This window comes from Trichinella spiralis, assembly GCF_000181795.1.
Source record: "Trichinella spiralis strain ISS 195 chromosome Unknown Scfld1356, whole genome shotgun sequence".
NCBI classification, from domain to species: domain Eukaryota; kingdom Metazoa; phylum Nematoda; class Enoplea; order Trichinellida; family Trichinellidae; genus Trichinella; species Trichinella spiralis.
The window spans coordinates 95,968-108,678 of record NW_003528295.1 but is presented as its reverse complement, the minus strand read 5'-3'; the positions used below and the strand labels follow the sequence as shown (position 1 = coordinate 108,678).

The 12,711-nt window shown below is 31.7% G+C and overlaps 3 protein-coding genes and 2 non-coding genes across 5 annotated transcripts; 2 read left to right on the top strand and 3 right to left on the bottom strand.

Annotated features, from left to right (window-relative positions):
- Positions 1-787: 787 nt before the first annotated feature.
- Positions 788-3,842, top strand: Tsp_11259 (plus-3 domain protein). Its single transcript, XM_003369921.1, has 11 exons — positions 788-877; positions 937-1,039; positions 1,159-1,330; positions 1,415-1,677; positions 1,753-1,978; positions 2,059-2,149; positions 2,204-2,386; positions 2,762-2,884; positions 2,914-2,991; positions 3,025-3,228; positions 3,393-3,842. Exons 1-11 carry the CDS (start codon positions 788-790, stop codon positions 3,840-3,842), a joined length of 1,983 nt encoding a protein of 660 aa, XP_003369969.1.
- Positions 3,843-4,141: 299 nt separating this feature from the next.
- Tsp_11258 (something about silencing protein 10) lies at positions 4,142-6,334 on the bottom strand. The gene is made up of 10 exons (XM_003369920.1): positions 6,182-6,334; positions 5,865-5,994; positions 5,731-5,808; positions 5,561-5,679; positions 5,145-5,249; positions 5,036-5,092; positions 4,873-4,979; positions 4,719-4,818; positions 4,386-4,658; positions 4,142-4,306 (listed from the first exon to the last, which is right to left on the bottom strand). Exons 1-10 carry the CDS (start codon positions 6,332-6,334, stop codon positions 4,142-4,144), a joined length of 1,287 nt encoding a protein of 428 aa, XP_003369968.1.
- Positions 6,335-7,456: 1,122 nt separating this feature from the next.
- Tsp_11257 (putative V-type ATPase, A subunit) lies at positions 7,457-10,941 on the top strand. The gene is made up of 12 exons (XM_003369919.1): positions 7,457-7,544; positions 8,455-8,547; positions 8,667-8,881; positions 8,953-9,090; positions 9,148-9,290; positions 9,399-9,561; positions 9,635-9,743; positions 9,799-10,036; positions 10,110-10,317; positions 10,390-10,586; positions 10,651-10,780; positions 10,849-10,941. The coding sequence occupies exons 1-12, from the start codon at positions 7,457-7,459 to the stop codon at positions 10,939-10,941; spliced, it is 1,815 nt and encodes a 604-aa protein (XP_003369967.1).
- A 474-nt stretch (positions 10,942-11,415) lies between these two features.
- Positions 11,416-11,488, bottom strand: Tsp_11256. The gene has a single exon. It is a non-coding gene; the product is annotated as a tRNA-Arg (tRNA).
- A 229-nt stretch (positions 11,489-11,717) lies between these two features.
- On the bottom strand, positions 11,718-11,790 carry Tsp_11255. Its single transcript has one exon. It is a non-coding gene; the product is annotated as a tRNA-Arg (tRNA).
- Positions 11,791-12,711: the final 921 nt, after the last annotated feature.

The window sequence follows — 12,711 nt, the reverse complement described above, 5'->3', positions numbered from 1 at the left end:
CTTCCTACGCCCCCTGGTTGAGAAACACTGCTTTAGATAAATACAATTAATAGGCGAAATTTTGTGTTCATAACATAGCTAGAAAGTAGTTGGTTGTTTTAACAAAAATTTATTTTTTAACAATATAAAGTTACTCTAATATTCAAAAATTTTGTAACAAAAAATTTTATTATTTCATTTTATTGTGAGAAAATTAAGATTACTCGAAATTATTTTCGTGAATTTTTTAAATTACAGCTTTGAATTTCTATTTATCCTCAAATGTTGAGTTTAAAATTAATTTCTAGCAAACGCCAACGTGTGAATAAAAAAATATAATATGCAATTTTATCAAAAAATTTAACATTATAATTAAAATAACTCAGTCATCATTATCGCTAAAAGATTCCATTATTTATAATAAATTATTTCATTTTTAATGTTTTGTAAAAACTTAATGTACATAAAGAAATTAACCTGAAAGTACTAAAAATAATATTGCAGTATATTTTTAATAAGAAAAAAATTTTAATTTATAGTGAATAAAATGAAAATCAAACCATTGATTAATTATATTTTATAAATACAATGCATTGATATTATTTTAAATGATAAATAAGTAGTATGCCATATTTTAAAGTCTTACTGTTTGCAAGTAAACACTCCTGCATTTCATTTTAGGTTACGGTTGATCTGAATTTATTGTGGTACGTTCATTTTAAAGGTTGTTTGCTTGGCAGTTGTTTGTGTAGTTGTTTTATAAATTAGTGTTTATTGTTTAGGTTAACGCTGTTTAACTTCATCAAGCATGCCAAATAAACGTCGCCCCTTGAAGCTGTTGTCAGATTCAGAGAGTGAACGAACAGTGGATGGCGACAGCGATGAAGATTATGGAAAAGTAAGCGTAGATTCAGTTATTTTATAAACGTGTTATGCAGTTTTCATTTTTTGCATCAGGTTTCCGCCTCGACGCAGGGAAATGAGAAAAAGGGGCGCGACAATGCATCCACTAGAAAGAAAGGAAAACATCAAAAGTCAAAGTCTAAACCGAGAAAGGAAAGTAGGTGGTCTTGGTTGTTCAGAGCTTTTCTTAAGTCTTTATTATTTAAACTCAACATTTTTTATGATAATTATTTTTTAAAAAAGTTTCTTTTTGTTCTGTAATATTTTGTTTTACAGCGGCGGAGAAGAAAGAATCAGATTCCTCTGATTCTGCAGTTTTTGACGATGGTTACGATGAAGATTTATTGGGCGACGAAGAAGACCGGAAAAAGTTACAAAAAATGAGCGAAAAAGATCGTGAACAAGAAATTTATCGTCGCTTAGAGCGAAGAGAACTGTTGAAAGCAAGGTTGTGCGGTCATTTTGTCTTTTTTGGATTTTTAAATTACTCTTTTGTTTTTTATTATTTTATAAAGTTATAATTATTATTCAGGTTTGAAATTGAGAAGAAACTTCGAAAGAAAAAGCGCATCGAAGCAGTATACGATGACAGTGAAGAAGAATCGATTGGAGATGCGCCAGTCGGTTCACCTAAAAGATATTCGCGTTCGCCTGATGACGACCGTGATCAGCGAGCTGAAAGCGATGTCGAAGGTGAAAATGATGGGAAAATTTTCCAAACATCAGCAGAAAGGGAGAAAAAATCGAAGAAAATAGCTTTTCAAAACTTACTGGCAAAGCGCAGAGCTAAAAGCGGTACCTACAGTCAAATTTGATTTTTTGAATTTGATAGATAGGGACAGTTTGGTTGACAAATTATTCTTTTTATAGCTAAAGATGAAGCAGCCGAGGAAAATCGTAAAAATTTTAACGCCCGTTTAAAGAAAAGGAGATATGGGAAATACAGTGGTAGTAACGAGAGCGATGAGTCGAACGGTGAGGAAACTTTGCGTCGTCGCGATGATACTGATGAATCGGAAGACGAACGGCAGCCAAAGGAAGAGGAAAAGCCAGTTGTGAAAACTCGGGAAGAATTATCTAAAATTCGTCTCTCCAGGTTTAAACTCGGAAAGTGTGTTGCTGCATTTCCAATTAAACCCTATTACAGCGTAAAATAAATAATTTTGGCCTTTTAAGATTGGTTCATACACCATTTTTCAAGAATACTGTAGTTGGTTGTTACGTCCGCATCAGCATAGGTGCTAACAATGGCGTACCAGTTTATAGAGTAGGTTTATACAGCGCGTTTTGCAAAATGAGAAGCAAAAAATTTTTCTTTCAGGTTGCTGAAATAATAGATGTGGTGGAAACAGCAAAAGTATACGAGTTTGAAAATACAAGAACCAACAAAGGACTGCGACTACGCCATGGGAAAGCTGAACGTGTGTATCGACTTGAGTTTTTGTCCAATTCTGATTTTACGGATACAGAATTTGCGAAATGGGTAGACACGATGACAAGTCAGGTAAAAATCTAAGATGAAGTAATTTTTTAGCATCAAAAAGTGTAGGAAATTTTTTCATTTACAATTAGAGTTCATTTATTATAATTTTCTAATTGTTGCTTTTCTCTTAAAACATAAATTTAAATATATTAGATTGTATAATTTTTTTCATATTTATTTTTATGATGAATATTTTTTACTAAAAATAAGTTGGGTAAAAATTGAAATAAGCGCTGCGGTATACGGTATTTGCGCATAAAGTAATTCAGGTTAGATGTTCTTGAAAAAATTTTTTTTTAATATTTAAATGATATAAATAGAGAATTAAAAACAAGTGGTATTGTTTACTTTATTTATATACATAAAGTAAAAAATAAAAGTTACTATTTTTTGTAGAACATGGAATTTCCTACATTAGAGCATGTGAAAAACAAAGTTGCTGATGTCATTGCTGCTTTCAATCATCAATACACTGAAGAAGATGTTGATCAAGTTAGCCCGTTACGTAAAATGTGTTATGTTTTTTCATTCCAGTAAAACAATTTTAGATGGTAAAAGAGAAAAAGCGATTTCGTATTGCACCTACAAATTATGCAATGCAAAAGGCTCAATTAGTGAAATCTTTGGTAATTTTTTTTTCATAATTACATCTTATTTAGTTTAAGTATTTTTCTTTAAAACAGGAAGTAGCTGAACAAAACGATGATACATTTGAAGTGGAAAGGATTAAACAACTAATAGAACAACTCGACAACGCAGCAGCAGCTAGGGAACAGAGACGATTGCAGGCTGTTAAAGGAATTGCAGATATCAATAAGAGAAATCGGCTGTGGAATATGAATGAAACTGAGAAAGCCATAAGAGTAATGTTTTCACATTTATACTATGCTTATCAGGAAAACAATTGTTGTTACAGTAGTACAAATTCGCGTCCATAGAATTGTACAATACTTTTTCTTCGTTTAAATATTTTTTACGGAAATTTAAATGAATAAAAAAATTAAAATAATTTTGTTTATTATTTTAGGAAAGTTCTTCTGAAGTCCAGGCGGATGATCCGTTTACTAGAAGGAATACTCGATCAAAAATATACAGTAAATCATCTGCGAGAGCTTCTCTTCAAAATGCAGAGTCATCTGCATCAGGAAAACGTGATGTGCAGAAAGGTACTGTGCCTTTTCTAAAATTTATTAGTTGCATATGGTTTAACAGTACACAGATTTCAGAAAGCAGTATGCAGACATCATCTTCACAATTGGATGCTATCAAAGAATCAGGTGACAACAACAATACTGAAGAGGCAAAGAAGCCAAAAAAGAGATCGAAATTTCAAGATCCATACGAAGCCCACAATTTTGAAATTGATTTTAAGCTGGATCTACCTTTTTACTGTAATTTCGATGTAGGTATTCCATTTACAGATACTGAAAATATGCTTTCAGCATCGAGTGCGTTACCAAAACCGGAACGTGATTGAAAGCCCAGTTACTACTCATGTCACGGAAACTTTTATTTTATTGAATTTGATTACCTTAAATTTATTTCTAGATTCTGAGCTCGTTGTTGCAATATATGATTTCGTCATCTGGTTACATAGTTTCATTTATATAAAAATTAAATCTGAGTAAAAGAAAAAGTTTTTTAATTTCTCATTCACATATAATATTCAAGCACGAAATACCTGCGTCAGCGTAATTTAACACTGCGGACAATGTAAGGATTCAACCCCCTTGCTTCTCCACTGTATCTGTGAATCTCACGTTTAACATCAGGAATCTAAATAAAAAAGAATCCTGTACAACAATCCTTAATGCAGAAATGAAATGTTGTTACTTGGCTTCTTCTCTTTTTCAACGCTTTGCGATATCGATTTCGATGACGAACTCGAGGATTTCGTTGTTCTTTTTTCCTTTTCGGCATCAGTCCTTTATTTTTCTCCATCTAACAACAAATGAATGAAATCATTACAATTTTTATCAATCAGTACTTGCGTCATGTAAATAATGAAAAATGTATTAACCTCATATGTAATAGAACGCTTCCCAAATTCATTGTGAATTGTGTCACTTTGTTCTGCTTTATCAGTCTGTTCTTCAATTTTAAAATTTTCGGTCACTGAATCCCTATCATGATTAACTGTGGATATTTCCTCTGCGTTTTGATTGTGTTGACGAAGTTGTAAATCCACATTAGATGCTACATCAGAAGGAGACTGCCCATTTTCAAGATTACTTAATATTTTTTCAATATCTTCTTCAAATGTATTCCATTTTTTATAAGCAATATTTAAACACTAAATTTTAAAATGTGAACATTCGAACTAAAATTTAATATTGTGTACTGCAGATGATACCTTTCGCCATTGAACAATTCGATTTACAACGGGATGTCGATCATCTACTGAAGCATTTTTTAAATGCAACCAAATGTAAAACGATATGTTCATAATATAGCTAAATATTTGTGATAAACGTATAACAATTTCAAAAGCTAATAGTTTTACGTACTTTGCGTTGGCTTCTAAAATTTTGTAAGCAATAGCTAAGACGTTTGGCAATTCACTTTTCAAATTTAATAAACTGCAAAATTTTTGAAATAAACGGTTCAATTTCACCTGAAAACACTTATAACTTGTGTATTATAATAATTTTGAAACGTCTGCTTTCTTACTTTCTCTTTATACTCTTTTAAAAGCATCACCAATAATGGAGACCGCTTTCCCAAAATCTATTACAAATAATAATTCATTCACTAATTTCTATAAATTTCATCAGTTCACCTCAAACTTTTCATCATTTGTCAAAGCACTCAAATCCATGTCAATTTTAGTGACTGATGAATCCATAGTTTCAGCAACTGCCGTATCCGTTTTCGCATCATTCACCTGTTAAAAAATAACTTTGAACAATTTAATATAACTTCACAAATATACATATGCTGATTAAAATCAACAATAAATAAGCTATAATTAATAAACGTTAAAAAGTTATTTCAAAATCAAAAACTTCATTGTATTATGTATTTTATCAGAAAGACGCTAAAAGTATTATTGTTAAAACTTCAGCAAAGCAATATCAAAATCACAATTTTAATATAAACTTATTTTCTTTTTTTGCATATGTTATTAAAAGTTTCACTGAAAAATCCATCTATTTCTGGCTTAAATTTGTGTGTGCACATAATTCTAAATATTACCAATGCCTGTCGCGGGAGTGCAAATGTTGAACCCTGTATCCACTCATTCAAACTACGTTGCAATGACTTTGCTTCAATTTCTTCCAATTCCGCAGGTTCTTCGTCAGAGCTACCAAAACCTAAATTAAAACGTAAAAAGCATTGTAAAACAGAAGAAATTAAAAAAATACCTTCATGCTCATCTCCAGCATAATCAGTGTTGTAGAACGTTGACCTTTTTTTACCCCACGCCTCTCGATTAGGCAAATCTTAAAATACAGCTTCATCAAACAACTGTTTCATAAAAAAACAATTAAAAAATTACAATCCTCTTCCGAACTTTCAATGTCTGAACTGAAATCATCGTCTGATGCTATTTCCATGTGATTGGTATCATAATCGCTCTCATCTTGAAGATTTTCATCCTCTTCGTCAGATGATCTGATCCGCAGAACCTAAATTTCTAGTTATATAAAGTTCGGTAAATTCACGGAGAACTTGCTTCCTCTTCACTTGTAAAATCTTCATTTTCTTCCCCACTTATTTCTATGTCAAGCTAAAACAAATCATCAGTAAACATCAAGCGGTATAAATTCAATACTTAAAATAGTATAATACTTCATATATAATCAAAAACGATACCTTATTTCTTTTATTATGAAATCTGTCAACATCATCATTTATCCATGAATCATCACTTTCATCAGATGGATCAATTTTCTTTGCATTTTTAACAGCTTGTTGTTTTAATCGTCGTCTTGTATAATTCAAGGCGTTTTTGCTTTTTCTTCGCATCTTAACTTGTAGAATATTAATTTAATTACTGTAATAATAAATGTTCATAATTTATTTACATCAATAACGTTAACATATGCACGTGAAAAACATAAATGATAATGTAGTTCATCTATGAGTTACAATTGCAGCAGTTAAAAACGCAATACAGAAAAAATTCAATAGGATCGAATGTTTTTTATATTATTTTCATTATAATACAGACATTTACTAATTCAAAATGCATTAAAACACTGGAAAATGAAATTACATAACATCCATAAACTTATTCAACCAGCAACACGTACAGCGTATTGAGCATACTGTAATGCGCAGGTGTACTCGGATAATCTAGATAAAATGTGTTGTAAGATCATAAAAATTTTAAATGAAAAATAGGCAAAATTAAATTTAATGCTTTAATATTTTATTTTTACAACACCTTATTTTTTATACACTGCTAACATGATTTCAGCCAGATACATGAATATATCAAAAGTTGAAATATTCACATAAACATGACTGCATGTAGCATTTATAATTAAAATTTAAAGATTTTTATATATGTAACAATGTTTTTTATTGCATTACACTGCCCAGGGTGTTTGTTTTTATAAAATTGATTTTACGCCAATATTAATGGAGTTTTTCCATATAAGTGGAAACTTAATAAACTATGCTAATGTGATGGTAGTTTAGATTACTGTTTCATTATCAGTAATTATCAAACTTGATTTTTGCGTGAAATGGAGTAAATTACTGTATACTGTAATAGTGAAAAACAAGCAGGTTGAATTATTGTATGGCCTTTTCTATTTGTTTATTAAAATAAACGTTTGTTTCCTCCATATAGTTAGCTTTAGGTGGAAATTCAGTTTTTAATCTCGAAATGGCATATATTTTAATGCTAACTTTGGCCTATATTATTTATACATAAACCTGTTTTGGAATCATTCATATTTCTGGCTATTGCACTACTGGTTTTAGCTGTGTACATTTGATGCTAAAAGTTTATTGTTTATTTTAACAGAAATGCATCGACTATGCTCATCTGATTTTTCTTGAATGTGCAATAGCAGTGTTTTATGATCAACAATTTAATGTGATCGTTATTTTAGATAAATTTTTGAACGAGATCCAAATATGCCGTACGGAGGTTCTCATCTTCCACTTATTCAAAATGTAGAGAAAGAATCTACATTTGGTTATGTGTATGGCGTTTCTGGTCCAGGTAATTTGTTATTTTCATGAAATTACTCCAATTCTCTAATTTCATTATTCAATATGAGCGCCAAATTTATTGTAGGTTTTGTATAATTTAAATAAATATCTGAATCTGAACAATGGCTGTGAAATTAAGATATTTGTTTTCATTGCGAAGCATGCTCAGCGTAAAACAGTACAAAATTATTATCACATGAACTGATAAAAATTGTTAAAAGTATTTATATTTACTTGTGCAGATTGTTTTATTTGTCAACATAAGCTGTGTAAACTATATTTGAAGTGCATGTTAATGTTTCAAAAGGAATTCATGTATATTTTAAAATTGATTTTCGTGAAATATTGTTTTCAGTATTGATGTATAAAAATGTTGACATGTTTATGAAATGTTTGGAATATTTTATTTTATCAAAAGCAACTAAATCCTTTGTACATTTTGTAAATGTAAATAAACTCCAGTTTATGTATTTTTAAAATTATTTCATAGAAATTGATTTTTCAACAAGCATCACACTGCTGAGCAGCTTTATTGATTTATTTATGTTGTTCGCAAAAGGGCCATGTATCGAATAGTCATGGTTGATCGATTTGTGTCATATCAATATTTGCATTCATAATTGAGTTTTGTCATTTATGACCTGTAAAAAATGAAAGTTTAATTTTTGGAATAGATTTTAAATTTTTTAAATTATCTGTGATTTAAAAAAATGCTTTTCTGAATTGTTTCTTTAATTTACTGCTTGATCTAGTGACTAGCTGCTCATTGATGAGAGAATTACCTCATTGAAAATAATTAAAATTAAATAATGAAATAACGTGGATGATTATAATTTGGGCCAACAAGCACACTGTAAGCATTTAGTTTAATATTGGAAATATTTTGAAATTTAAAATACGCTAAAAAGAATTGTTTATAGTTGTGATAGCAGAAAATATGGCAGGCTCCGCTATGTATGAATTAGTTCGAGTGGGGCATGCAGAGTTGGTTGGTGAAATTATTCGTCTTGAAGGTGACATGGCTACTATTCAAGTTTATGAAGATACATGTAATTGATATAATTTTTTTTCAGTCGAATTTTTTGTTTTATTACAATTATGAATGTTGATTTGAAAGTTTTTACCATTTAAGCGGCCGTTACCGTCGGAGATCCAGTGCTTCGTACTGGCAATCCTTTGTCTGTTGAACTGGGTCCAGGAATAATGGGCTCAATTTTCGATGGAATCCAACGTCCCCTTATGGACATTGCCGAAATTTCACGTTCAATTTACATTCCAAAAGGAGTGAACGTTGACGCCCTTTCTCGAAAGCATGAATGGGAATTTCAGCCGTCTCCAAGTTTTCGAGTGATTTTACACATATCTTAAAATGTGCATTGATCTTTAAATATTTACTTATTGCAAATTTATTTATTCAGGTTGGCAGTCATATAACAGGTGGAGATATATATGGTGTTGTGCATGAAAATACGCTGCTCAAGCAGAAAATCATGCTTCCACCTCGAGCTTGTGGTACAATAACTTACATTGCACCGCCTGGAAATTATCACGTCGATGTAAACAATTTTTGAATTGAGAAGAAGTTTTTCTTTTACGGTTATGCTCAATTTCAGGATGTTATTTTGGAAACTGAATTTTCTGGCGAAATTTCCAAACACACAATGGTTCAACTGTGGCCAGTGCGTCAAGCTCGTCCCGTAGCTGAGAAATTGGCTGCCAATTTCCCACTGCTCACTGGGCAGCGCATTCTGGACGCGTTGTTTCCGTAAGCAATTTATTAAAATTTGTTCATCAATAAATTGATCCAAACGAAAAAATAAATGTTCAATTCAATATTCTTAGCGTAATTGGAAGTTCTGTTTAGTTGCGTACAAGGCGGCACTACGGCTATTCCAGGTGCTTTTGGATGCGGCAAAACGGTCATTTCACAATCACTCAGCAAATACAGCAATAGTGAAGTTATTGTTTATGTTGGTTGTGGTGAACGTGGAAATGAAATGTCAGAAGTGTTGCGAGATTTTCCTGAAGTAAAATTTGCAAAAAAAACAATTTTTACGTTTAACTGCGTTATTTTTTATACTTACTACTTTTACTTTAAAGCTTACAACTGAAATCGATGGGGTTACTGAGAGCATTATGAAAAGAACAGTTCTTGTAGCGAACACGTCCAACATGCCCGTAGCAGCAAGGGAAGCGTCAATTTATACAGGTACGAATACAACAAAAACTGAAAAAAAAAGTAATTAATTTTTTCGTTTCATTAGGCATCACGTTGTCGGAATATTTCCGAGATATGGGCTATAATGTGGCAATGATGGCCGATTCGACATCCCGTTGGGCAGAGGCTCTTCGTGAAATTTCTGGTCGACTCGGCGAAATGCCTGCCGATAGTGGATATCCTGCCTATTTAGCAGCAAGACTGGCATCATTTTACGAACGAGCTGGGCGAGTGAAATGTCTCGGCAATCCCGAAAGAGAGGGAAGCATCAGCATTGTTGGAGCGTAGGCGTAGTTGTGCATTGTTGTGTTCGTCTTCTGGATTTGGTTAACTTGAAATTTTTGTTCTCAATTTAAGAGTATCTCCACCTGGTGGTGATTTCTCTGATCCTGTCACATCCGCTACTTTGGGCATTGTTCAAGTTTTTTGGGGTTTGGATAAAAAGTTAGCTCAACGGAAACATTTTCCGTCTGTCAATTGGCTAATTTCGTACAGCAAATATACACGTGCTTTGGATGAATATTATGAAAAAGCTTTTCCAGATTTTGTACCCCTGAGAACTAAAGTAAGTATTCGCAGTTTGTAATGTATTTTTTTTCTTCTCTCTCTCTCTCTCTCTCTCACTTGTCTTGTTTAGTGTAAGGAAATTTTACAAGAAGAAGAAGATCTTTCTGAAATTGTCCAATTGGTTGGCAAAGCATCGTTGGCTGAAACGGATAAAATTACACTAGAAGTGGCCAAATTGATCAAAGATGACTTTTTGCAGCAAAATGGTTATTCGTCGTATGATCGTTTTTGTCCATTTTACAAAACGGTCGGCATGCTTCGCAATATGTATGCGGAACAACTATTTTTACTGTTGGCAATTTTACCGGCTTTTTTTATATAATTTTTTTAGAGTTGCGTTTTATACGATGGCAAGACAAGCGGTAGAATCAACCGCTCAAAGTGATAATAAGATTACTTGGTCAATAATTCGTGACCATATGGGCGATATTATGTATGCATTATCGAGCATGAAATTCAAGGTAATTATTTGAACTTTCTTTTGAAGAAAAAAACTCGAAGTATAATTAATTATACACATTGTCTTCAGGATCCTGTCAAAGATGGGGAGAAGAAAATTTTAGAAGATTTCGAAGAATTATACGAACAAATGCAACAAGCGTTCCGTAATTTGGAAGATTGATCATGAAAAAAAAAGGAAATTGAATTTTCTCCATGATTGTCTATGTAGCAGTGAATTTGCAAGATAATAAGAAGTGCAAGAAAAACAATGAAAAATAATCATCTATGATTCGAATTCGTTGTTCAGCTCAACGAACGTACGTTTGGCAAATTTTTGAATTATTGATTGATTTCGATCGGTGATTGTGACTGCATTTTGTAATTTTTACGCATATTTTTATATTATCATTTGATTAGTGTTGCTGTGATTATTGTTTCAGAGTTCATTCTCTCATCAATTAATTATCAGTGTATTCTTTTCACCAGCGCTGCATTTGCATCAGATATATCTCAGAAACATCATTAGCACACTGTATAAGTTAGTTGGTGTAAACTTACGCGCAATAATGTGCTGATAAAACAATAAAATGTGAAAATCATTATTTGAATATAATCCTCATTTAATAATATATATTTTATCTTGTTAAAAAGAGAACATCCCTGGTGGGGATCGAACCCACGACCTTTGAGTTAGAAGCCCAACGCGCTATCCACTGCGCTACAGGGATTCGTTGAAACATTTCACTCGTCAAGTCAAAACTGTACTACAAAAGGTATTGCGATTACTAAATTTTTATCGACAAAAACAAATTTGAATTTCAGATGCATTATTTTTCGTTACAAATGCATACATAAAAATTAGATTCTGAAAAACGAGCTCTTACAAAAACAGTTGCAATCGCCGTACATATTATATTTCAGTTTTGTAGGGATGTTTAGAAATGCTTTCAAAAAATCCGTCCCTGGTGGGGATCGAACCCACGGCCTTTGAGTTAGAAGCCCAACGCGCTATCCACTGCGCTACAGGGACAGCAGAAATGCTACTCTTGAACTAAAGCTATAGAGAACTGACATTCTGTAATTCATCTATTCAAACAAATCATCAGCAACTAAATTTATTTATTGTTAAATTTATAAAAGACTAATTTAAATGATTTAACACACTATGTTCATGAATTCTGAATCTACTGGTTACTGTATTTCTAAAATATCAATATCACTGAAGTACAGTAAAAACAATTCTTTATTCAGCTGCATACACCAATCAATAAGTGATATTATGTATACATTAATATAAAAGCTTTAACTTTATAAAAACAATGCTGCAAACCTGAATCACTTAAATATAAAACATTGCGCATGCTGTTAAATCAAAAAAGCAATGCTAAAGAAACCGATTAAAAGTAGGTTTATCAAAATAAGATTCAAGAGTTACTACAATTGTTAACTATGAAAATCGAGTGAAATCATTTATCAACGGACATTTTCACAACTGCAAGCATGCTTTCAACGACCGCAGCGAACAAAAGAACATCAAAATGTATAACATCATTTTGCTCATTCACTCATTCATTCACATGCGATGACTGTACTGATGATAATACCTTGCTGTACAGAATGAAATGGATGTATGAAAACAAACTAACTTTATAATAAAACAAAATTATAAAACAATGAAAATTAAATAAAACGCTGCTTATTGAATTTCATTGTTGAAGTAAATTCTGATAGTTATAGAAATAATAATTCGATAATCAGGTATCATTTTTATTGTAGGTCACTAAATAAATAATTATTGTTGAAATTTGAAAGTAAATTTTTTTATATTAAATTGAGAAAATAATTTTCAAGTAATTTACCAATATCATAAGCTGGTCTGTGGTCAAGCAGGCTAATTGCTTATATAACCTTGAATACTTGTATCGTAATTTACAGTACTAAAACCTGCATT